This window comes from Primulina eburnea, chromosome 3, assembly GCF_022965805.1.
Source record: "Primulina eburnea isolate SZY01 chromosome 3, ASM2296580v1, whole genome shotgun sequence".
Lineage (NCBI taxonomy): Eukaryota > Viridiplantae > Streptophyta > Magnoliopsida > Lamiales > Gesneriaceae > Primulina > Primulina eburnea.
The window spans coordinates 1466861-1492209 of record NC_133103.1 but is presented as its reverse complement, the minus strand read 5'-3'; the positions used below and the strand labels follow the sequence as shown (position 1 = coordinate 1492209).

At 33.1% G+C, this 25349-nt stretch overlaps 4 protein-coding genes across 7 annotated transcripts; all 4 read left to right on the top strand.

Moving 5' to 3' along the window:
* Positions 1–1661: 1661 nt before the first annotated feature.
* LOC140825157 (golgin candidate 6) lies at positions 1662–9344 on the top strand. 3 transcript variants are annotated; one of them, XM_073186751.1, is made up of 20 exons: positions 1662–1742; positions 1908–1974; positions 2215–2267; positions 2359–2486; positions 2584–2636; positions 3718–3864; positions 3936–4009; positions 4093–4162; positions 4240–4293; positions 4711–4806; positions 5044–5094; positions 5196–5282; positions 5400–5513; positions 5596–5667; positions 6023–6208; positions 6496–6599; positions 6681–6729; positions 7139–7204; positions 7412–8179; positions 8554–9344. In XM_073186751.1, exons 2-20 carry the CDS (start codon positions 1951–1953, stop codon positions 9106–9108), a joined length of 2751 nt encoding a protein of 916 aa, XP_073042852.1. In that variant the 5' UTR covers positions 1662–1742; positions 1908–1950; the 3' UTR covers positions 9109–9344. The 3 variants fall into 3 exon arrangements, with proteins under 3 accessions (XP_073042852.1, XP_073042853.1, XP_073042854.1); XM_073186752.1 differs by having other exon boundaries at positions 1676–1742; positions 1916–1974; XM_073186753.1 differs by having other exon boundaries at positions 1720–1835.
* A 2741-nt stretch (positions 9345–12085) lies between these two features.
* On the top strand, positions 12086–13000 carry LOC140825156 (protein SPIRAL1-like 5). The gene is made up of 2 exons (XM_073186750.1): positions 12086–12518; positions 12619–13000. The coding sequence occupies exons 1-2, from the start codon at positions 12108–12110 to the stop codon at positions 12706–12708; spliced, it is 501 nt and encodes a 166-aa protein (XP_073042851.1). The 5' UTR covers positions 12086–12107; the 3' UTR covers positions 12709–13000.
* A 5097-nt stretch (positions 13001–18097) lies between these two features.
* On the top strand, positions 18098–21788 carry LOC140825155 (probable polygalacturonase). Its single transcript, XM_073186749.1, has 6 exons — positions 18098–18210; positions 18307–18645; positions 20235–20355; positions 20462–20636; positions 20734–20804; positions 20900–21788. The coding sequence occupies exons 1-6, from the start codon at positions 18178–18180 to the stop codon at positions 21634–21636; spliced, it is 1476 nt and encodes a 491-aa protein (XP_073042850.1). The 5' UTR covers positions 18098–18177; the 3' UTR covers positions 21637–21788.
* A 1319-nt stretch (positions 21789–23107) lies between these two features.
* On the top strand, positions 23108–24644 carry LOC140827975 (heavy metal-associated isoprenylated plant protein 39-like). 2 transcript variants are annotated; one of them, XR_012117089.1, is made up of 4 exons: positions 23108–23403; positions 23798–23873; positions 24150–24554; positions 24586–24644. XR_012117089.1 is itself a non-coding variant. In XM_073190941.1 (3 exons), exons 1-3 carry the CDS (start codon positions 23395–23397, stop codon positions 24476–24478), a joined length of 414 nt encoding a protein of 137 aa, XP_073047042.1. In that variant the 5' UTR covers positions 23108–23394; the 3' UTR covers positions 24479–24644. The 2 variants fall into 2 exon arrangements, 1 of the variants encoding a protein (XP_073047042.1); XM_073190941.1 differs by having other exon boundaries at positions 24150–24644.
* The last annotated feature ends 705 nt before the right edge of the window (positions 24645–25349 follow it).

Here is a 25349-nt window from a genome sequence, read left to right as displayed (position 1 = left end):
GAACTGAAAAAATTAATCGAGTAAAGGTGTTTCTAGCTGTGTCGCACACATTTATTTGTTACACATTAAAAACACTGATATTTTGGGGAACACAAAACTCATACGAGACCGTTTCACGAGTCAATTTGATGAAATAGAACTTCAACCTGGCCCGATACATGAAAAATATATTTTTTATGTTAAAAGTATTATTAGTTTATATGGATCAGTTCAACCCTTCTCATTGATTTAAATATTTGAGATCGCCTCACATAAAAATTACTTTTTCGAAATACTTTCGCAAGTTACTTTTTTAAAAAGAAAAAATCAGTGCACAAAAAACTTTTAGTTTCTTCTTTAAAAATCGTGGACCATTCCTTTTATTTTTGATTGCTCGCTCGAGTGAATAGAAGATAACAATATAGGTTTAAAGGTCATGCTGAAGGGGACAAATGTATTAATGGGGTGTCCTTTTACATTGTTTAGTCAATTTCCCAACACATGATAAATAAGCACTAAAGTTTTATTTAGTTTTTCATAAACAAATTTTCCAATAAATACCAAAATTTCAAATACTCATGATCGAAACTGAAATTTATGAATATCGGAAATCAATATCATAAAAAAAACAACAATAATAATAACCTAATGACAATTTTCCCAAACTACTTGAGAGTCGCTAATCTACTGACGCCATAAGAGCTTGCATGTGCATATATCACACGCTATTTAATTCTGCAAAGCAATTCGTGGCTTGCTTGCCAGTTGCCTCACGATTACACGAGTGGGGGAATACGGGTAGTTGAAAGGATAAAAATCATTGACTTGTTGGGCTGTACATGGGCCACATTAATGCCTACTTGAGCCCACTTAGGGTACTGGCCCATGCATCCCACTCCAATTATTGATATTTTTTTTTTATTTATCCGTCAACATAGAATATTAGAGGAGATTAGTCAATTTCATTCGTCAAATGTTTCGTTAAATATAACCATCATATAAATGCGTTTTGGATAATAATTTGTCTTATTTATCATCCTGGGTTGCTTCCGAATATTTGCCGTGGAAACTTCGTCGATATTATGTGATTTTAAATTTCATACTTGTAAACTAATTTTTTTCTTATAATATGTGGAATTTGCATCCCGAAAAAAAATTGTCGATGCAGTGACATAAACATCTCTACGTTGTCATCAATTCGAAATGTTGATGCCTGTGGGCTGATGCCAAAGGAGACGGGCTCGCTAAATTATCCTACACTTGAATCGAGCATCGAATTCATCTTTATCAATTTAAAATGAATTTGGGCCAATTGATGACCCAAATAAGTCCAATAAGCTTAACAGAAGAAGTCCAAACAAAAAACTATTGTTAAATATCTGCTGATTATGTACAATTCGAATTTTTACTTTTAATCGAATTTTAGTTTTTAATGAAGTTTTTATCTTTAAAATATAGAAATAAGTCAGTAAAAGATATTATATAATTGAAAATTTTCTTCCAATCTCTTTTTTTCCCTAAAAAATAGGAATTAAGAACTCTTGGCATTTAGTATTTGAAAATCCAAATAAAAAGTTATGATAAACTACAATTACTTTATTTATAAAATAAGATAAAATAAAAATAAGAGTTAAGGTACCGATTTGATATTGATGACCAAATAAAGGTACCGGATGGTAAATAACAGAAATATGAGACAAACCCGAAATGTTGACCCATCCTTGGAGTTCAAATTAACCTGACCATCGTCGATCCCCTTCCAGGTAACGATGACAAATACTCTCTTTAGGGCATTGATTCAACCCTAAATCTGTGTGTTTCTTCGATCCTTGCTGGATTTGTTGATATGAGGATCGGTTACACTCAAATTTCAAGCTTGGAATTCTGTTAGCTTTTTGCTGCATAATCCGATACGTTGTTGTTAATAGCATTGCAGTAATTCGAGTTGTCTGATTGTTTTGGTGCAGAAGGATGGATTTAGTATCCAAGTACCAGGTAATTTTCAGCTTTGCGAATTTATTTGGCTTAGTTTAGTTTTTTTTTTTGAATTGGATCACAAGCTTTTAATTTTAGTTATAGCTTAGAAGCTCATATTTTGCGGAGTCCAGTTGGAATGCATGTCCATGGTTTCGTGACATTTTTAATTCTTCTTTTTAGTCTGTCTGTTTCTTCTCCCCCCTGTCCATGTGTATTATGTATTGAAAGTATCATTGATTTGAATTAATTTCAATTCAGGGTGTTGTTGGGCGGGTTTTTGGAAATGACAGTTCCAGTTCAAATGACGATAGGTAATATTTCATGCTTTAACTTTTAAGCGTTCTATAAGGTACTTGGGCTGATATTTATTGATAATTTTATTCATGGCCCATATATTTATAGTTACGTTGAGCGCTTGCTTGACCGCATTAGCAATGGTGTCCTGGCTGAGGACAGAAGGAATGCCATGTCTGAACTTCAATCAGTTGTGGCTGAGAGTCGTGCTGCACAGTTAGCTTTTGGAGCAATGGGTGGGTTCATCCATTTTCATCAGATGAGCTTGTGTTTTATACTTCTGATTTCATCTAGTGTGATGTGATTTATTCCTTCGGATCAATTTTGTTGCAGGCTTTCCTGTAATGTTGAGTGTTTTAAAGGAGGAGCGCGATGATGTAGAAATGGTTGGAAGCTTCCGTCATCTTAATTTTCGTTTGTTTCCCAAATTTAATGTTATCATTTTAACTTCTGATATTGGTGTGACAAGTTTCCATTTGTAATCTTTGTCTAGGCATTTTGGCTGATGTAGTTGTTGTAGTAAGTAATTTATAGTGAAAGAATTTTCAATATTTTTCACATGAACTCAGTGTTCTAAAAAGCGGTAAGCTGGCGGCCACCCACCGCCTACTGACTAGGTGCTTAGCCGGCCACCCCAGGCACCTAGGTGATTTTTTTACCTATATATTTAAATTTTTTTTGTTTGTCTCCGTAGTTATTTAGTAATTCTTATGTATCAAACTCAAACTCAAAATCAATGGCGTTATCTAAGTGGTTTTTCTTTTTTACCTAAATATCTAATTTTTTTGTTTATCTCCGTATTTTTCCAAAAATTCCTCTATATCGGATTCAAATTCAAAATCAATGACATATTCTTTTTTTTATAAGATACAAATTAATTGAAAAATGCGTCGAACAAATTTTTTAAAAAAATTGAAAATTTTGAAAATAAATAAATGTTATATATCACATTAGGCGGCTGCTTAGGCGACTTTTTAAAATCGGGATGTTGAGCGACCGTCCAACGCCTAGGCGGCGGCTAGACAGTCCTAGGCGGCCTTTTAGAACACTGCATCTACTAGTTCATGAGTTGCAGTTTGTGTGTTTCAAATTAAAGAGAATTTTCTAATCCAGGTTTGATATCAGCAATATGTTGCACTTGTTTAAATATTACACCTCCCCCCAACCATGTTGCAATTTTATATTTTTGATACAGCAATAGTTTCTCTGGGTTCAAAGTGGTATCATGTTCTGTGGTAGCGTTGTTATCATATAACCTTAAATGATTACAACTGTTTTTCATGCCTCGTGTCTCATGAGCCAGAGTTTCAGAAGTAGCTACACACCAATGTGTGTGCATGCAGAACATTAATTGCTACAGACTGCAGCTATTACTATAGAATTGTTTGTGACTGACACAGTGTTGTTGCCTATCAATGATCTCTCACTACTTCCTTTGATACTTAATGTTTTCATTGATATGGTCAGGTCCGAGGGGCTCTAGAAACTCTTGTAAGTGCCTTAAGTCCTGTTGAACATGCAAGAGTATCGAAGAATGAGGTTGAGCCTGCTTTGTTGAATAGTGATCTGCTATCTAGAGAAGTAGAAAGCATTTCTCTTCTCCTGAGTCTATTGGTAAGGTTTACAAAAAAAGCATATTCTTGTATCACATATTTGTTCATTTTCATAAATCAGTACCTTTGCAGTCGGAGGAGGATTTCTACGTGCGATATTATACACTGCAATTATTGACAGCACTTCTAACCAATTCTCCGAACAGGTAAAACTGTGTTTATATTGTTTAAATACTATGTATACTCCTCTTAGGAAAATTAAATAATAGGTCATTGGAGTTATTTGCAGTCTTCAGGAAGCTATTCTCACGATTCCACGTGGTGTAACTCGTCTTATGGACATGCTCATGGATCGTGAGGTATCTATCTGAACTAGTTAGATATTTCTGATTAACATCTTTCATAATGTTCTCCAGTTGACAGATCTTATTTTTAGGTTATACGGAATGAAGCATTATTGCTTCTTACATATTTGACTCGGGAAGCTCAGGTGATTTTATCCCTTTGTAAAACCATTTCAAATCCTTTTCACATACTTCCTTGTTTCGCCAATTTTATGAAGGATTTCTGGTGGGCCGTTTATGACAGAACAAAAAAGCATTTATTTCCATTACTTTGAAGAGTTTGTTATGCTAATGTCCCAATTGATTGTGTACCATGTCAAGACACTTGCCATGGCCCATGTGAAATAATAACTTGAATGCATTTAACACAAAGAGTGGTGTGCCACGAGATCAAATAAATCATATGTTTACATTTGGGATAAGATACTAGGATAAGTGAAAAATAAATTTAGACTTTGTTTGTGCCTTTGTGGGATAAAGAAAATACACGGATGAAAGATCGACAGATAATTCTATTTTATTTTTATTTTTTTCTGGCTACTTATCGAGTTTTTACTATTCAGGAAATTCAAAAAATTGTGGTCTTTGAAGGTGCATTTGAGAAGATTTTTAGCATCATCAAAGAGGAAGGAGGTTCTGAAGGTGGTGTTGTTGTGCAGGTGGTGTATGATTGAGACTCTGATCATGTCACGGCTCTCTCATTTAACAAATTTAAGGATTTTTGGATGTTATGCTTGTTGTATTCTGTATTCCATGCTTGTTTATTTAATTTTCTCCGAAGAATGTGGTTTCATTTGTCACCCTCCTATCTGACATGATTGGTGTACATAAATCTATCTACCTTAGGTTATATTCTTTTCATGTTAAAATATTTTCTGCATTTTGATGACAAACAGGACTGTCTCGAATTGTTGAACAATCTCCTTCGAAATAATGCCTCAAATCAGGTTGAGCTCATTATTACTTGTTTATCGTTTTGTTTCTCAATAAATGCAAAAATTTAGATCAGTGTCTTAAATGTTTCAAAGTTGATTGGAATATGGCATAGGTGTTGCTTAGGGAGACAATGGGCTTTGACTCTTTGATCTCGATTTTGAAGCTCAGAGGAAGCACCTATAAGTTCACACAACAGAAGGTAAAACAAAAATGTGCTAGAAGTTCTTTTATTTGTGCAATATTAGGATTTAGTTTCTCTCTAACATGTGATATTTTTCTAATTTTTTTCCATTTTTGAACAACTGGTTGTCAGTAGACGATAAATCTTGTTAGTGTGTTGGACACTATTAATTTACTCCTACTTGGAAATCAAGAAGCTGATCCTGGAAAAGACACTGACAGGATGGCCAATAAAACTGTTTTGGTTCAGGTTCATTATAATTTCAAAGTTTATATAAAAAATTTACATTCCTATTGTATTATTTTCTCACAAACAACTTTAATGACTGTAGAAGAAGGTGTTGGATCATCTTTTGATGTTGGGAGTTGAGAGTCAATGGGCCCCTGTTGCTGTTCGTTGTATGGTAAGATAATTGTTCCACAATAATGCATTTCTTTCTGATACTTTATTCATACACTTTTGAACATTTCTGTCTCTTTCTCTCCCAAATACTTTAGAAAAATAAGTCATTTTCTATCATTGGCAAATAAGGAAAATATCCCTTGATGTAAACTATTGTGAAAAATTCGCTTGTGTTTGGTCAACTTGAGGGTTGAGTAGACAAACATGCTCATTAATTGGTAAAATTACAGTACCATTTTCATTTTCAATGTGCCAATGTGGTGCTTTTCTTTTTTCGTAAAATCTTGTCAAGTTTATCATATCTTATTTTCTCTAAAGTTTCTGATGTTCTCAGTTGAATCTGTAACTTTTTTCAGGCACTCAGATGTATTGGTGACCTAGTTATCAATCACCCTAAGAATCGTGATGCCCTTGCAAGTAAAGTACTTGGAGAGGAGCCACAAGTTGAGCCTGCCCTAAATTCTATTCTCCGGATTATTTTGAGAACTTCTAGCATGCAAGAGTTCATGGCAGCTGACTCTGTTTTTAAGAGCTTTTGTGAGGTTTGTATGTCTACCACTAGCCTTATTTTGGAGAGGAATATTTTATTTTTGAGCAAGTGCAACAAGTGTATTCTAGATTGTTCCATACTGCAAATTGAAATTTTGTTCCGTAATTAAACTGTGCATATGTCCAGTAGTATGTGCATGTGCATTTCTCATTTTTTGTTTTTTCTTACATTGTATTCACATTCTGTGATACAACAATTTTGGAACAGTTCATTTTGTTTTATTGTCTTATGATGTTTCCGTTGCAATTCTTGTTTTATGATCTGCCAACTCTGGAACAGAAAAATCCCGACGGTCAAACAATGTTGGCTTCCACTTTAATTCCTCAACCTCACTCAATGATCCATGCTCCTCTAGAGGAGGATGTCAATATGTCATTTGGGAGGTGATTTAGTTTCAGGTCTTTTGCTCATTCCCACCCCTGCAATCTGAATTTAAATACTTTTAAAATTTTGTTTCTATGCAGCATGCTGCTCCATGGTCTGACATTGAGCGAGGGTGATGGCGATCTTGAGGTAGTGTCATATATTTAATATATGATATATCTTTCAGTTTTTGAGTTTTTTGTCTCCAGAAATCCGCAATAATTTTGTCTATCTAGAAGGATTAGATGACCTCTTCCAACTTTATAATCATTTTGAATTAATATTTTGATCGGGAAATATCCGATTTAGTCTGGATATTTTGGGGTATTAAAATCGTTGATGAATCCGAAAAATGAGAAGAGGGAGCTCTGCTGTGGCACCTTGTATTTGTATTGTCATGTTCTGGTCTTACTCTTGAAATTCTGAAAATTTTGATTTGGTTTTTGTTATTTTATGTTTATATGGGGCCCAATTTTTGTGGCTTGCTCTACCTTTACCATCTCGATGATGTCGAACTATTTTCTGGTCAGAATTTTATTAGTTTGTTGTTCTTGCGCAGACTTGCTGTAGGGCAGCCAGTGTTCTTTCTCATATTTTGAAGGATAACGTCCATTGCAAGGAGAGGGTATGCAATTCATTTCCATGTCTAGATTCTTTTTAATGAGTTATTCTTCCTGGTAAGCAAACCACTGTTTCCAATGCAAGCTTAGCAGAATTGAGAATGCTATCTGGAAAATTCATTCACAATACTTGTTGAGCATTCCTCCTTACACGTACCTGGAAGTCTAGAATATGTTATTTTACTTGAATGATGACGTGGAAGTTGCTGCAGGTCCTTCAAATTGACCTTGAGGCACCTACGCCTTCACTGGGAGGCCCAGAGCCTATGATGCACCGTCTGGTGAAGTACCTGGCCCTTGCCTCTTCCATGAAGAGTAAAGATGGAAAAGCCAGCGCATCCGGGTCTATGTATGTCCAGCCAATTCTATTAAAACTTCTGGTTATTTGGCTGTCTGATTGTCAACGTGCTGTTCAGTGTTTCCTTGATTCTCGACCGCATCTCACATACTTGCTTGAGTTAATTTCAAATCCAACCGCGACTATATGTGAAAAGGGGTTGGCTGCTGCGCTCATTGGAGAGTGTGTAATATACAATAAAATCACGGAGAGTGGAAGGGATGCTTTCAGTATTGTTGATACCATAAGTCAGAAAAACGGGCTTACATCTTTCTTTCTGAAGTTTGATGAAATGCAAAAGAGCTTGCTTTTTACATCCGCAAAGCCAGCTCTGCCCCGCAAACCACTGACAAGATCCACTGCTGCCAGTATGTCTGATTTTGAAGATGTTGACGAGAGGGAGGCTACCGATCAGAAAAATGAGAGCCATCCCATGCTTGGGATGGTGCTCGATTCTCAATTTGTTTTCTTTGTGAAGGAATTAGAGGCACAGATTAGAGAACAAATTGTAGAAATCTATAGTCACCCGAAGAGCCAGGTGGCAGTGATACCAGCAGAACTGGAACAGAGCAGTGGAGAAAGTGATGGTGACTACATCCAACGCCTAAAAAGATTTATGGAGAAGCAGTGCCTCGAGATACAGGTACTTTTCGCCTTGATGTTTAAATTTTTTGTTATTGAAGGCAGTATAGGGTGGATCCAGCGTGGCGCAAGAAGTGACGACGAAGTAAAAATTTAAAAAAATTCAAATTTGATAGAATAAAATTTTGTTACGATGCACGCTCCATTGTACATCAAATATTTTCTACCTCTGATCACATATACGCTCCTAGTTCAGTGGATTCTCTCTTTTTAAAAAATATTTATGTATTCCTAGCTTGCACAATATATCGATTCAAGACGCTTATGACAACGGTCTGGTCAGTTAAATCTTGTCTCCCTGGTTGAGAAGGTATCAAAGCCCCTTATTTCCTGGTGACCTAACTTTCTTACTTGGTTATTTTCGCCTATGTGAAGGATCTTTTGAGTCGGAATTCTATTCTGGCTGAGGACCTGGCAAAGACAGGTGGCAATGTTTCATCCCAGATTGAGCATAAAACAAGTGGTGGCGTAGAAAGACTCCAGGTTGACACGCTCCGCCGGGAGCTTCAAGAGTCTTTTCAACGACTAGAAACCCTCAAAGCGGAGAAAGCCAGAATTGAAGCCGAGTCCTCGAAACACCGAAATTTAGCAAGTAAAATGGAATCTGATCTTAAAAGCTTGTCTGATGCGTACAATAGCCTGGAGCAGGCAAACTTTCAACTAGAACGCGAAGTAAAAGCGCTGAAGAGTGGTGGAGCAGTGCCTATCCCAGATGTTGAGGCAATAAAGGCCGAAGCGAGGGATGAAGCTCAAAAGGAGAGCGAAGCCGAACTGAATGATTTGCTCGTCTGTCTTGGGCAAGAGCAGAGCAAAGTAGAAAAACTTAGCGCACGCCTCCTAGAGTTGGGGGAGGATGTAGATAAATTGTTGGAAGGAATTGGAGATGATATGGGACTCCAAGATGACGACGAGGAAGATGAAGAAGATTGATTTTTTGTGGTTAACTCAAACTTTATCTCGATTCTTGGAATAGTTGGATCGATCATTGTGTATTTCTTGATTATTGTACAGTGCTGGATAATATCTATGGTCTCGGATAAAATGAAGTTGACAATCTCTTGCCAAGGCCGAAGGTTCTCCAAAGCCGAAATCGCCATGTTTGACAGAAACGTATTTTTTTTTTTTCGGAATCAGTTTTTATACATTTTCCGGTGGGCGGAATTCCAGCAACCTTCTTCAAGTCTTCAAAATTCTTGAAGAATTTGAACTCATTGAGACAATGTACGCAGACAACTGAAGCTATCCCAAAACCATATGAAAACGCTAGTTATTATGTTTTATTCTATTTCCACAAATTATATTTTAAAACTTAAATTAACCAGCAATCAATAAAAAAAATGATAAATATTTGACATGATATCACAAGATATTATATATAATAAACATTTTTTTCGAAAAAAATTAAATCATATATACATTAGATTATAAATTAACGAATCCAACCTTTTGTACAAATGGAGCCCTAAATTGTTTTTGTTTGGTACGTGACGGTAAAACATGCCATCATATCAAGTTTAAAGAGTCAATTAAAACAGCATTTCACCATTTAAAGTTTAATTAATAGCACGATGATTTTGGACGTGAGGCGTTTGTGCTAGCTAACAGGAAACTATCGAACTAGCAGGGAGTAGGTAGGCCTTGTACTACTCACATTTGATCTAAAGCTATAATAATTTTAAGTCACAAATATTTAATGATGCCCTTTTAAATCTTTAATTCCCTTGAAGAGGACACGCGTGATTAAATCTATTTGAACAACTATTGTATTCAAAATTTTAAATACAAGTTTTGTTTTCTATTTCGATCACAACAAATTCTCTAAAGAATATAAAATATTAACCATCAAATTTATGACAATAAAAATATATATATAATAGCCTCGTGGTGGCTAAAAATTAAAATATTCCGGCAGCGTATTTCGATCGTCAGTGCTAAATTATTATAGGCCTGAGACCAATATTCTGGATTGTGTGACTATATATTACAACCCCCACGAGCATATAATTCAACTTTTGTACTAAAAAATAACTAATAATATTTCACGAACATTTTGATTAGTTTAAAAACGTTATTAATTCGGCTCTCAACATAAAATATTGTGTGCCCAATTGTCAGTATATGTAACCGATGAGAACAGGCTGTTCATGTGTGAAAATGGATACCCTTAGCCCTACAAGCTCCCTTCCAACCGATCGAGCTTTAATTTGATAGTTCATATTGCGTACTTCACTTTTATTTTTCTTGAAGATTCTCAATAAACTACGATTGCAATTCAAAATTTCTTCAAGAAGTAATGCACTAGTGTACAGATATACAGTTGATTGAAGTTATTATTTATCATATCAAAATCAAGTTAAATTTATGTCACACCAAAACTCACAGGAGCCCTTCTAGATTCTACAAGTTGGAATCCACTGCAATTGCTAAAAGATTGTTTGCGAGAGATTTTACTTATTTTAAAATGATTATTCTAGATATTTTTTGAAAGTAGGTGAGAAGGAAAAACATGGAGTGTTTGAAAATAAAATATTAAAGCTAATACAAACTAAAGTTTGAGTGTTTGGAGAAAAATTAATGCTTCAAAACTTTTCTTTTGGTAAAAGTACAATAATATCCTTCACATACATGACAACATTTGCGCACAACAAATTATCTAAATTTTAGTACTCACACCATCAACAATGTATTTATTTAATTATTATTACATTTTGAATATTTTATATCATAACTAATTTATCTTTTTATAATATGAATGCTTGAAAATTTATATAAATTAATAAAAATTTGTATAAATGCATAAAATAAAAAAATATGGAAATGTAAATTATAAGAAAATGATTTTTAAAATATAAAATGCTTGTAATAAGATATGATTTTAAATTTTATGAATTTTATTTAAAACTCTTAAAATATTTTAAAAAATCTCCAAAAATATTTATAAAAATTGAGAGTAATTGTGGAATATGATACATCTTTTAGGATTCAAATGTCAAAATTGTAACTTTTAACCATTAACAAAGAAGCAAAAGCGGAAAAAAATATCTCAATCTTGCTTCTAGCTTTTGGTTAAAAATTATAAAAGTTGAAGCAGAAACTGATTTTCACAAACGTACGTTCCAAAACACTTCCACCGGAGAATCCAAACAGTGCTTCTTAGAAGCTCTCCCAAACATTCTTAGCTTTAAGTATCCACAATTGCTTTACGAAAAAAATTCACATAAGTTAATAGATGTTATTGATCATGTAACTTAATTATACGCTTTATAATCCTTTTTCACAGCAAATATAAGAAAGGAGATAATGAATTTAATTATTTTAATTAGGGAAATTTTTTTGTCATGTATTTTTAACTTCTTTTTGCGATTTTTGTCATCTATATTTGTATCAAATTTCAGTCTTAGTCTCTTATCTTTATTTATTTGGAAAATTTTAATCATTTGTCCTTCAGCACTATTGAAACTCAAATAAGATAATGACTTGCGTAGTACAACATAAGCACTCCAGATGAAAAATGACTAAAGTTGAAAAAAATTGGAAAATACAATACTAAGATTGAAATTCGATAACATAGATGACCAAAAGAGTGACAAACAAACAAAATGCATTTTTTCCTTGTAATTATGTAATAAAATGGATAACCTATGCTCCGATTTTGCCTTTCATATTCTAGAGTCAAATGCACCCTTATTTTATGGAAAATAAATGAAAATTTCAAACATAATATTTGATGAAAAAATTATTCCAACGTATATAATTAAATTTATATAAACATTAAGTACATTTAAAAATTATATTTTTTTTATTAAAATCTAATGTACATGTGTTTCAAATAAACTATTTTTTTATTATAGATAGATATATTTGAAATGCATCGGATGCTCTTAAAAACATACCAAATACCTTACTGTTCAAGTTAACTGTGCAAAACAATGAACGACGACCAATCTTGTACGGCCAACATTCCGACGCACAGAATAAACTCTCCCATCTCATCTTCAATTATTATTTATAAATATAGGCTCGGTTCCCCAGTTCTCCTCCTCCGCTTAATCATATATAATCCAAGAAGATTTAATTCATTAATACAGAAATCAATTATGAAAAGAGGTGGAAGCTATGGAGGTGGGCAGAGTTCTCTGGGCTATCTCTTTGGTACTGATGACAAAAAGAAAAATGATGCGGCCCCGCCATCTCCGGGGGCTGTTTTGCCACCTTATGGGATTGATATAGAAGTCGAAAAGCCTCAAGAAAATCTTGCATCCCCATCTTCTCAGAACAAAGCTAATATATCCAACAACTATCCTAGGGTTCAGGGCCAAAATTCAGGAAACTTCATCACTGTAAGTACATAGATAGTTTTAAAGATCGAATACTATTTAATTATATTTACTTTTGTTAAAATCCCATTTCGCGTTTTTTTTCATATTTGTGCAATTATAGGGTCGTCCATCAACAAAGGTCAAATCTGCTCCCGGTGGAGATTCATCTTTAGGGTATCTGTTTGGAGACAAGTCCGGAAATGTGGTGTAAAGGATTCAGCATCTGTTAATCCCTTGTTTTATCCAAGATCAAACAAGGCTGTATTGACATGTACGTGTTTCTTTGATGTCATGAATAAGGCACACTCTGTCCCCAGGATTAATATATATGTGAGACTTGATTTCTTACAGAAGGTAACTCTGTGAAATTTAGGTTAGGGTTTGTAGGGTTTGGCGTGTGTTGGTTGTTCAAAGTGTGAATTTTCCCTTTTTTCCTTTTCAAATGTGGTAAAATTAATGTTTTCAGATGTTATGATAGTATGTTCCACATTTGGCAGTCCAAATTACTTCCTATACATATATATATATATATATATGAATATATGAATGAACTGCTAACAACGATTGCCACATGCAGCGCCAATGGTACTATCCGAACTGGATTCTAATTTTTTTTGCTTGAATTATACAAATATTACCAAAGGAACTGTCGATCTGCTCATTCCTTGCTTGGTGCTTTCTCCAGTAGCCATGAAATATAGTCCGAATACGAGTTGGAAATCAGTTTATGATCACCGAGATAATATTGTTAATCCAACTCATGATTTGTTGAGGGACTGAGCTAGTCAAGAATAATTTGGAAAGGAAGTCGAATATACGAAATATATTCATTAACATACAATGATGTATAGAAAGTTCTGTGATTTAGAGTGTCATGTTATACACACACACACACACACATTAACCATATAGTCTAAGATCAATTGAGGTGGTTAAGTGATTCACATGGATATAAAAAAGTGGAATCATCTTGGCTATGGAGTTTTGAGCAAATTAGAGCTCATAATGATCAGGAAAGATACGAGAATAAATATGTAAGAGGTTGAAAATAATATTTATATACTGTGCTCCGATCGAGCATTACATGTTTAAGAAATTAGAAGAATTTTATAGCATTTATATACCCAAACAAAAGGGAACGTATCCACTTGCATTATGGAAGCATTAAGATATATACTTCAGCTTCAACGGACAATATTTTGAACCGAACAGGTACTAGAGGAGTGAGGACCACCACCCTCTCTTTCAGGAGTTTAACTTTAAGTTTCGGTGGCCCGAGAGACCTACATTGGGATATATTCGAGCAAGACTGATGTAGATTAAGCTAAGGGGCGATCCAGCAGAGGCAAGTAGGGGTCATCTCACCTGTCAAGTAGAAAGGAGTCAGAAGTTAATGTATAATTTTTCTAACTATATATATCGTTTTCTTCCTAAGTCAAGATTATTGTTTCTGATCGTTTTATGGGCTCTATCATTCGATTATTTTCCACAAGAATGCAAAGAAAAGGAACATTTTAATATTTTAGTTTACTAAATAAATTCATTTTTGAAGCCAAGTTTTCTTATAGTGAATTCAGAAAGTTTGGAAATATTGTGTTATTAAAAGTCAGAACTAGCAAAGGGCCGGCAACAAGCAATTCCTTTATTCCTTTGTTTAGAATAATTAAATCAATAGATTTATTTATTAATTTTTTTATATTTAAATTCTCGTTCTCTCAGTGCACAAGTTTTTAGTACGTTTTAGTCATGCATTTGAGTTTTTTTTTTCTATGTTATATTTATTCTCATTAAAAACAGAAGCAATGTGGGAAAATGTCGGTATTTGATTAAAAAAAAGGAGTGTTTTAGAGAATAGAATTAGTTATTCTAATTGTCTTTTACATATTTAATTATTAACAAATTACTTAATACATAACAATTACTTATATGTAAATGCAACATATTCAATCATGACCAAGTTATTATTATGTAAGTTCCTACGATAATATGTACTAATAAAAGATGCACACACGTTACATGTGTTATTATTATTTTTAATTTTATCAAATAATACTAAACAATTAACACGAAATTATTTTTAATTTAGAAGAGTTGTTCGATTTAAAATGGAAGTTTTGTTTAAATTTTTTTCTATGTAAAATATAAAGTGACTAAAGAAAAAGAAAATTTCATAATATCACTAACGAAAATTCCATAATTTTTGTTAACATTAATTTTATTTTGAAAATATTCTACACATCATCATCATCAATATCATTTTGTGTATAATATTTTCAAAATAAAATGTGTGTAACATTTAGGGAAAAAGTGGCACGTCATTAGCTCCTACATGTTTGCTCTTTCGTATGCATCGTGGGATTACTATATATACGCACTACAACGGAAAATGTGACACCAAATTTAATAAACTACATAAATATTTAAAGTGGACATATTAAATATAAAAAAAAGTATTTTAAAATTTTGTGCAGGATACCAGGCCAGGTGCTCCCTAAAAGTACCAAGTAATTTAGGTTTTACTCATTTGTATTGGAATCTTTTTTATTTATCTTAAACTCAAAAATCTATTTTTGTATACATTGTTTAAATTTCCGAGCTAACATAGTAGTGAGTACATCATGCTAATCATGTTAAATTGTATTGAACAAACTATGTGTGACATGCTCGTTCGAGAAAGTGGTGATTGAAAAATCAAATTCATGATCATTGTTGAAACGATCACCTACTCCAACAAATATGACTGGTCGTGATGTATATTATACTTGCAAATGTTTACTTAGGCGTGTATATATATACATTGATTACATTAATTTATATATGTTTGCGTGCGTGCGTGTGTGATGTAATATAATCATTGTTTTAGTTTTTTTTATATCGACCAAACACATACAGCATCCATTGAGTTAATAAATAAATAATGTGTTTGTCGGGCCAATAATTATTGTAAATATCATTTCATGGCAGGAGCTGTTATGTGTCAATTTTTGAAAAACTTTATTTGATTTCGCTACAAGTAAATTAATATGCACTTTGATTTGACGTCCAAGGAATCTCTTTAATTACTCTTTTTTTCGTTTTCGGCGGTGGAACAAAATGCAATTATGTACTCACCTTTTTTAGTTTTAAAAAATTACTTTTTAAAGCAATCACTTATTAAAGTTTGATATGACTCACCCTGAGACATTTTAATTTTTTTTTAATATCGCATGTGAAAAATTATGTTATTTCATATTTTTTTTATAATTTTAAATAAAACAACATAATATGGCAAAAAAAAAAAATCAGTTAATTCTACCACTAAACTGAACTGATTAAATCGTAATAATAATAAATTGCAATTATTCTTCCCTAGAGGCCCAAATAACGCAGTATCTGGCCCAATATAACAATTGTTCTGTTTCTATATGGGCTAATTGGTTTAAACGAAGGCCCAATTAACAACACACTCAGTCACATTTGCCAGTGAACCAACATTCATTATCAATATGATTTCTTGTATAAAAAATTCAAGAACATTAACAAACAATAATTTTATATCACAAGATCTTAGAAACCGGAGACAGATCGAAATATATAGATTCAGCATGTACAAGTACATGTTGGTTAGATTCGACTTGCACGATTTTTTATCGGATTAATTTTATGTTCAAAACAAAAAAAATATTGTTAATAAATGTCCCAATTAAAGTAAATTAATTGTATAGGTTTTGATTTTTACTATATGGAAAAAAAACATTAGTCATTATTTATTTTTGGTGTTTATATTTTTTTTTCAATAAAGGATAATTTTATTATCATTTGTAGGCAATAATTATTATGGTGCATGGTCCCCCGTTGCCCGTTGGTGACCATCCACTAGTGCACAAACCCACCCGTGAGTGCTCTGATTGGTGGGAGTCGGAATTTGTAAATTTGTGGCGTGTGACCAATTAAAGAACGAGTCACGGGATATATCATATATTTATTTAGTTGGGAACCAAAAGCAATTCTATTTACATGTCCCTCCAAGCTCTCATTGCATCACTTGACAACTATATAAAATACATATATTTGGTGAAAAAAAATTAATCGGGACAAAAAATTTAAATTTTGAGTTATGTGAAGTTTATATCTTGAATTAATTAATTTTATGACGGGAATGTTTGGTCATTTGGATTGGGGTTGGACCCATTTTTCTTATTAAATACTGAACATCTCTTCTGTAAGACGGTGTTACGGATCTTTTTTCGTGAAACGGGTTAATCTTGTTCATATTTACAATAAAAATTAATACTTTTAGCATAAATATAATATTTATTCATAGGTTACTGAAATAAAATATGTCTCACAAAATTGATATATGAAACCGTCTCACATAAATTTTTGTATTAAACACCGGCTTAGAATAAACATGATCAAAATGCAAGCCGGGACAATAAATGTTATCTTTACTTACTAGTGGCCAGAGTGATGCAAAAATAAGAGCAATAGAAATTTTTTCGGAAATGGTACAACACCTAACACATTTCTGTGCCGAACCAAACTCCACCAAGAATATTTTTAAAGGAAAAAAAAAATTGAACATTTTAAGGTCCTTGAAAACTTTTAAAGAAGAAGAAGATAAAAAGATATTAAATTTTTGGGTTCTGTTTTAATTATTTTTAAAATGTTAAAATTCCCTTTTAGCGAGAAAACAAAAACATAAAAGCATTCCCATTTTTAATTTTTTTTTTTCCCATTCAAGTTCATCCTTCATAAGTTAGGTTCTCTCGTATCATTTTTCTTAAAGCTAATAAAAATTGTCACTTCATTCAATTTTGGAGTCTAAGGCACATTTTCTTCAGCTCTCTCTTAAAGTTTGAAAACGATGAATATTTGTTCAAATTACGCTCTAGATTTTTGTCACTTTTCCTAGCTTCCATCCTCTTTTTTTTTTTTTTTTTTTCTTGTTAACGAGTTTTGAGTGAATTTAACTCCCAAGACAGCGGTCGGCAACATGGCCTCAATTACTTAGTCTGATTTCATTAAGCATTCTAATAACGCAATGAATCGTAAGATAATCAAATATAAATATGTATAGTCACGCCTTTTTTTATTTGTAAGAATCAAATCTTTTGCTTACCACTAGAGGCAATAATTTCAATTTTAAAAACTTGTGTGAGACGATCTCACGAATTGTATTTTGTGAGACGAATCCCTTATTTGGATCATCAATGAAAATTACTATTTTTTATGCTAAAAGTATTATTTTTTATTGTGAATATCGATATAGTTGATCCGTCTCACAGAAAAATATTCGCGAAACCGTCTCACAAGATACCTACTCTTTCAACTAACCATCACCAAACCATATAATTTGTTTGCATAAATTTTAATCTAACGATTAAATAATAAATAATTTATGTCATGTTGTTAAGTTGAAACCAGTTACTGAGAAATTAGAAAACGTGAATAGGCTGAAACTGTTTCTTGCACTTGTCTTTACCCATCTCTTTTCGTTGCATAATCCACATGTTTTGCCCATCCAGTAATTCTCTTACATGGACATTTTACCCATCTCTTGTTACAATATAATATATATCATTAAAAACTAATTTTGCCATAATACTATATATATGTGTGTGTGTATGTATGTATATATGTATATTGGAGGATGCCTATATAATCGCACGTCTTCTCAACAATATTGCCAACAGTTAACATGGAGTTTCCAAGAACTCTAACGAGATTTAAGGTGAATTCTTCTTTCTCATTAAAATTTCTCTGATGAATTCAACTGCCCGTATGAATTCCCATTTCAGCATTCCAATTTTCGTGAACTCCTCATCAGGTAATTATTCGAGCAATCTTTGTTCTTGCTGCCACTATTCTGGTGAGATCAAACTCGGTGAACGGTCGAGATCTTCATCGGCGGTGGGATGACTTCGAGTATCGCGCTCTAAGTTGCAGGGCTCACAGTGCTTCTTTAACAGACTTCGGAGGTGTGGGAGATGGAACGACGTCGAATACGAAGGCTTTTGGGGCTGCCGTTGATTATCTCAGCCAGTTCGAATCGGACGGCGGCTCGATGCTGTTCGTTCCTCCGGGGAAATGGTTGACCGGAAGTTTCAATATCACCAGCCATTTCACCCTTTTTCTGCACAAAGACGCTGTTCTTCTTGCATCCCAGGTTTGATTTGACCCATTCCATTCTATTGAAGTCGTGCATATTTATTTGAAGTTCATAATTTTTCACTTCTTTGATTTTAAATTTCTTCTTCCTATCTTGTTTTCTCCGGCATATTCTCGGGTCTATTTTTCCTTTATTTACACAATAGTAATTAAGAAAAGAACTAAAATATGTTCAATAATTTTCAAAATTATATGTCAAATTGATCGTGTCACCACGTACCAAAAAAGTCCCATTGCTAACGAGTCATTTAAATGCATATTAATTTAGTAAATATTCACCGTAAGAAGCATGATCGCAGTATCATCTTAGGCATAGTTTGGTACATATGATAAGATAAACACGTGATATATAAATAAAGATAAGTTAATGATAAATAAGATGTATGATATTATATTTAATGTTTGACATGATTTTAATAAGAGTGATTAAATTTATATATTAGATTGTAATGATAAAATTAACCTTATTATAATAAATTTTATAATTTCAAATTTGTTGCTTGAGTTCATATTTCTTATCTGTTCATGCGTCGACAATGCTTGCATGATTTATTTTTATTTTTTTACCAAATTTTATATATAATATAATATGATAATTGAGCCCTTAATTTTGTGAGTCAAGTCAAATATAAATTTTTAAGGTTAATCGAGTGATACTAATAATTTTATTGAGATTTATACAAATCATTTATATAATTATGTCGGGTTCATTTATATATTTATCATATTATTTAATATATAAAAATAAATAAAAATATTTATTTGAATTTAATTTCTACCTACAATTAAAATGAGAGAACAATAGGGTTTAGAATTTTTATATATTGAGAGCAATTAAATCATTTGTGGTGTTTTTATCATTATATTCAAATTATCACATCTCATAAAAGAGATATTTTATCTCCATATAAAATTATTTATCACGGATATCATGGACTTTCTGAAAAGGTACCAAACGTGGAATGAGAGAGGATTATTTATCAATCTCTCTTATCCCATGTACCAAACTATACCTTATAGCCTCGAAAAGCTGGTCAATGAAATGATTTGATTTACTAAGTCAAATATTAGGATCTATATGGTTTAAAAACTAACTAATGTGTGACGTTCGTTAGAACAGGAAAACTAATTAATTCCTATGTCAAAGTTCTAATGTTGTTAACTGATACATCAAAGGCGAAAAGAAATTCACTTATCATAAGATTCTGAGTCAAACTGCTCCTATAGTTACTGTCACCCAACACTTCCCTCGCAAGCTTCCACATGTATTGCGCGGCTCTCTAATCGGATGGCTAATCAAGTAGGACACGTACTAACTTTTTTTGGTTTGTCGCATATGGTTCAGAGTGACTTTAGTGAGTCTTCTCCTCTTTTTTTGTGTTCTGTTGTAAAACAAGAATTGGGTTGCTAAGTTAATATATTATGATTTCCTTAAAAAAAAATATGAGTTGTTTAAACTAAATTTCAAAGCATGGGTAGCACAACCAAAGGGAGCAAAAGAGAATTATACTGCACTGCACGATAAGGAATAGTGTTTTTAATAAGTGATCAATATCCTCAATTTTCATCCTATATGAATTAACGTAGGATGAAAGTGAATGGACTGTGATAGAACCCCTCCCATCCTATGGTCACGGACGCGACACCCCGGGCGGAAGATACATCAGTCTCATCTTTGGTATCAACCTAACTGACGTAGTAATAACAGGCAAGAGTCTAAATCCATGACAGCAGTCTTCTAAAATAAACTGAATATATAGTTAAGACAGCCAAATGTTTGAACTGTGACACGAGGTTTTCGATTCCATTGGCAGGCGATAATGGCACCATTGATGGGCAAGGTCAATCCTGGTGGGACAAATTCCACAAGGGAGAACTGCAATACACAAGGCCCTATCTGATTGAGATCATGTATTCGAATAATATCATGATATCGAACCTGACGTTGGTTAACTCGCCTTCGTGGAACGTTCATCCTGTATATAGCACGTACGAAAAATAAACGCTTTTTGACTTGCTTGAATATGATGCTCTTGATAAACATGAATTGATGAAGAAAAATAAATTTCTTGTTCGAAAATTGCAGCAATATTATAATCCAAGGCATCACAATTCTCGCGCCTGTCAATTCTCCAAACACCGATGGTATCAATCCAGGTTAGTGATTAAAGCAAACTCAAAGTGCGTCCCTTGCAATGAAATACGCTAACAAAACGAGTTTTGATGTATATAGTTTGTGCTGAATACTTCAGATTCTTGCACAAATACTCGGATCGAGGACTGTTACATCGTGTCTGGGGATGATTGTGTTGCAGTAAAGAGCGGTTGGGATGAGTATGGGATAGCTTTTGGTATGCCAACAAAACAACTAGTCATTCGAAGACTCACCTGCATTTCTCCAACCAGTGCTGTGATTGCATTAGGCAGTGAAATGTCTGGTGGAATTCAGGATGTTCGGGCAGAGGACATTCTTGCCATAAATTCCGAATCGGGAGTTAGGATCAAAACAGCAATCGGCAGAGGTGGATATGTCAAGGACATATACGTACGAGGAATGACGATGAAAACCATGAAATGGGCGTTCTGGATGACTGGGAACTATGGCTCCCACGCAGACAACAACTATGACCCGAATGCACTTCCTGTGATTCAGAACATCAATTACCGGGACATGGTGGCCGAAAATGTGACTATGGCTGGAAGGTTAGAGGGGATTCCAGGCGATCCATTCACAGGAATTTGTATATCTAATGTTACGATTCAGTTGGCAACAAATGCAAAAAAAGTTCAATGGAACTGCACGAATGTTGAAGGAGTTTCGAATGGTGTCGTTCCCCAGCCTTGTGATAAGCTACCAGATCAAGGGAAGGAGTATGTTTCATCCTGTGATTTTCCGATGGACGACTTGCCTATTGATAATCTTGAAGTTCGAGCATGTTGTTACAGACGTAAGAAAAAGTTAGATGGTCCTGTAATTAGACATGTGTGATCGGAATAGTTACGATTTCAGACTATTGAGACAAACTGCATTTATCTGGGGTCTAAGATGTAGATTGTACATGTACGTCACCCTCCGCTTGATTATTGGATTAGCCTTGAGCCCATCCAATCTCTTTGGATAAAGTGAAAGAAATCTTGAAGTGGTGTTTGTTTTACGAATATCCTGCTTCATCATAATGACAATCTTTTAAATAAATCTTTAAAATTTAATCAACTGAACACCCCATTACAGATATTCGAGTTTATTATGAAAATCCAACAACCTGTAACGGCAGCCCACTCCAATACAAGATTTATTTCATCGTATCCATATGGGCATTTACCGTATCATTTGCTTCTTTTCCTCTTATGTTTTCATTCTGTGTCGAGTTGGGAGTGAGTTTGTATATAAGGCTACATGATGGATTTCTCCGGTAACAATATTAGATGTGAAATGTTACCAAGTAAAATGGATCAAACAGCAGTGAAGATGAAAAACTATTTCACTTGCAGGAAACCTGGAAGGAATTTTTCTTGGAGTGGAAGTCCTGAGATATAATTTCTTTAGTATAGCCCACTTTTTTTTACCGTAGATATTACTTGGTTCAGAAGATTTAAACCTGTGGAATGTGAAAGAAATATCTATAAATCAATTTTTTTTTTTAGGTTTTAAACAATATCAATATGTTTTCCGATAAATTCAAAGAGAAGTGGTCGCCATCACCAACAAGAGATGAATATCGTGCTAGATCCTTCTATGGATTCTTTATTATTGTCATTATTTATCGTAATTTGAGGATTTATATTACTATTTACAAGTGCTTCTCGAAAACACCCGAAGACACAATATTAAACATTTATTTATTTATTGCTTCGATATATATTATAGGACAAATTAACTATTTAAATCATCAATCAATTGTAAAAAGCAGCCTCGTATGAAGTCATCATATATATACATAACACAGACACAGAATCTTCCCCCACCAAACCACCAATTGTATTTCTAATGTTTAATGAAAAGAAAATACAATGATTTTTAAATAATATAGTACAATTGTTATGTGACAAAAGAGAATTATTAGTTATGAAATTTGTGTTGCCGTGTTGGTGTGAGATTTCAACATTGAATGAACATTTATGATAACTAATTTGGTTGATTTTTTGACCCTTCGGAGAGAATTAAACGACGTTGGTCTTCCATTATAATTATCGTATTCATACAGCTATGATTTTAGGAAGAAATTGTCGCGTACGTGTATCCTGTTTCCTTATTTTTAACCATTCAAGTCCAACGATTTTTTTTATCTGTCAATATATCTAATACAAAACTAAATTTACATTTATCATCTCCTACTTTAACTAAACTATATAAAAAAGAATGAAAAAAACTAACAATCTTAAAAGAAGGAGAAAAAGTACTTCTTCTTTCGGTGAATATTCATTTTTCCAGAAACCAAAAATTACATAACACATGTCCAATCATTAGCTTAAATTCTTCCCCAACAATCACAACCAAATAATAATAAAATCGCAAAAGTCTACCAGTCAAACTCTTTGATTCTCGATGGTAGACTTGATCAATTTGTAGCTCAGACAGACTCGGACTTTTCAGTACGCTAAATGCGTGTTTGCAATTCCGATCTCTTTAAATACGTACTACTCCCACAAGAAATTTCTCAGTAATTTCTACAACAATCACAAATAATTTAATTTCTCTCAAATTTCTTCACAACGAGTTCTCGAGATATTTCTCAACCAGACTAAGATGGCTATGGTGATAATTTCCTACCCTTTTGTTTTTCCCTTGATAATAATTTAACATCTGTTTTGTATGGATGATATCTGCATATTTTATTCTTGGAAATTTCTTGGATATCCATCCATGATCGTCTTATTTTCATATAAAAGTCCGCCCGGTTCTCTTATGTTGGTGTTTTTCGAATTCTCAGTTTCAAAATTTGTGAGGGATTCTTGAAAGTAGATTAAAATCCTAGTTCTTTAATTACCTTTTACGGCTTTGATTATTTTTTGAAATATATTCTTTTCCCTTCGATGGTCTCTCTAAATGAATCAGATATTTCATAATATCGAACTTATGTAGTTAAATTTTGGAATTTGGCAGGTTTTTTCACAGTAGTGATTAACTTTTTTCGATTATTCTCCTGCAGAAAGTGGTGTTGACGTTAGAACTTCGTGATGGCAAAGATAAACAGAAGGCCATGAAGGCAGTTTCTAGTCTCCCTGGTATGTACATACGTATATGTGCGTGTATCTATATTCTTCATCTCCCACTTTTATTTCCATCCCACTCATTTTAAATTCTACTGTATATTTTAAAAGTTTATACAATAATTCAAAGATCAGTAACATGCACCGTCTTTCTTGAACCATTCGTATCTTGATTTGTTTTGATAAATCCACTTGTCAATATCGAAGACAGTTATTTTTATGAAATACTTCTTGGAATCCAAATATTTCGACCCGAAGGCAATTCCGTAAAGAATTATGATTATTTCGCAGGACTTGAATCTCTCTCCATAAACATGAAGGACAAGAAACTAACGGTGGTTGGAGACATTGATCCAGTTCAAGTGGTGGCCAAATTAAGAAAATCTTGGCACACTGAAATAGTGACAGTGGGGCCAGCTAAAGAACCAGAGAAGAAGAAAGACAATAAAGACAGCGGGAAAAAAGATGATCCTAAAAACGAAGAAGAAAAGAGAATGGCCGAGTTAATGAAGCAATATATGAATTTTAATAATAATAATAATTACGGTTATCCTTATTATGCACCACAACATATGTACTATAGCGCAGAAGAAAACCCAAATTCCTGTGTTATTTGTTAGTTTTTATTTGTGAATTTGATGATATATAGAATGATGTGTAATAAAATTCTCAGTTTTCGAATGTAACATATATATAGTAGAGTGGGAATAAATTTTCGGACTTGGAGGAAATTGTAGAAATGATTTTTGTTTGACATGTGTAAAAAGGTTTTTGCGGTATCGATTACATTTGGTGTAATGACAATTTACCAGTCTTTTTTTAGGGAATTTATCAGACAGTCTTATCCAAGCTGAACGGTGTAATATCCAACTTGCAATTATAATATTTAAACACTGAATTATTATTTAAAACGTCTCACATATAAATTTTATAAGATTGATGAAAACTTATTATTTTATGTTAAAAATATTAATTTTTATGTTGAATATATTACATTTTCATTTAAATATAAATCGGATTGACATATTTCACAAAAAAATATATAAAACCATTTTAAAAAAGACATACTCGACCGTATAATCATGAGTAGCTAGAAAATAATGTTCCATTTAGATATCGATCCTTTTGTACATGTATATTTCTGCATTATTAATTAACATACGAGGATTTAAGGTTTTGATCACTTTGTATCCAATTAATTAATTTACTAATCTGAAATTTCAATAAATTTTAAGAATCGGGTAAAACTAAATTTTGTATCGAAAAAATAAGAATATAATAATTTGGGTGACGCAAAAGGAAATCAATTTGGTTTCTCTTTCAAATACGACTAAAATAAATAAATAAAATTACACGTCATTATCCTAGTGACGTGTGACATGGTGCTGGCGTGTTTATTTTAATGTGTAGAGTGATACATATATATTATAATAATTACAACTTGCACAATTTATTTATAAAATCAATATTAAGATATTTTCAATTCAGCGG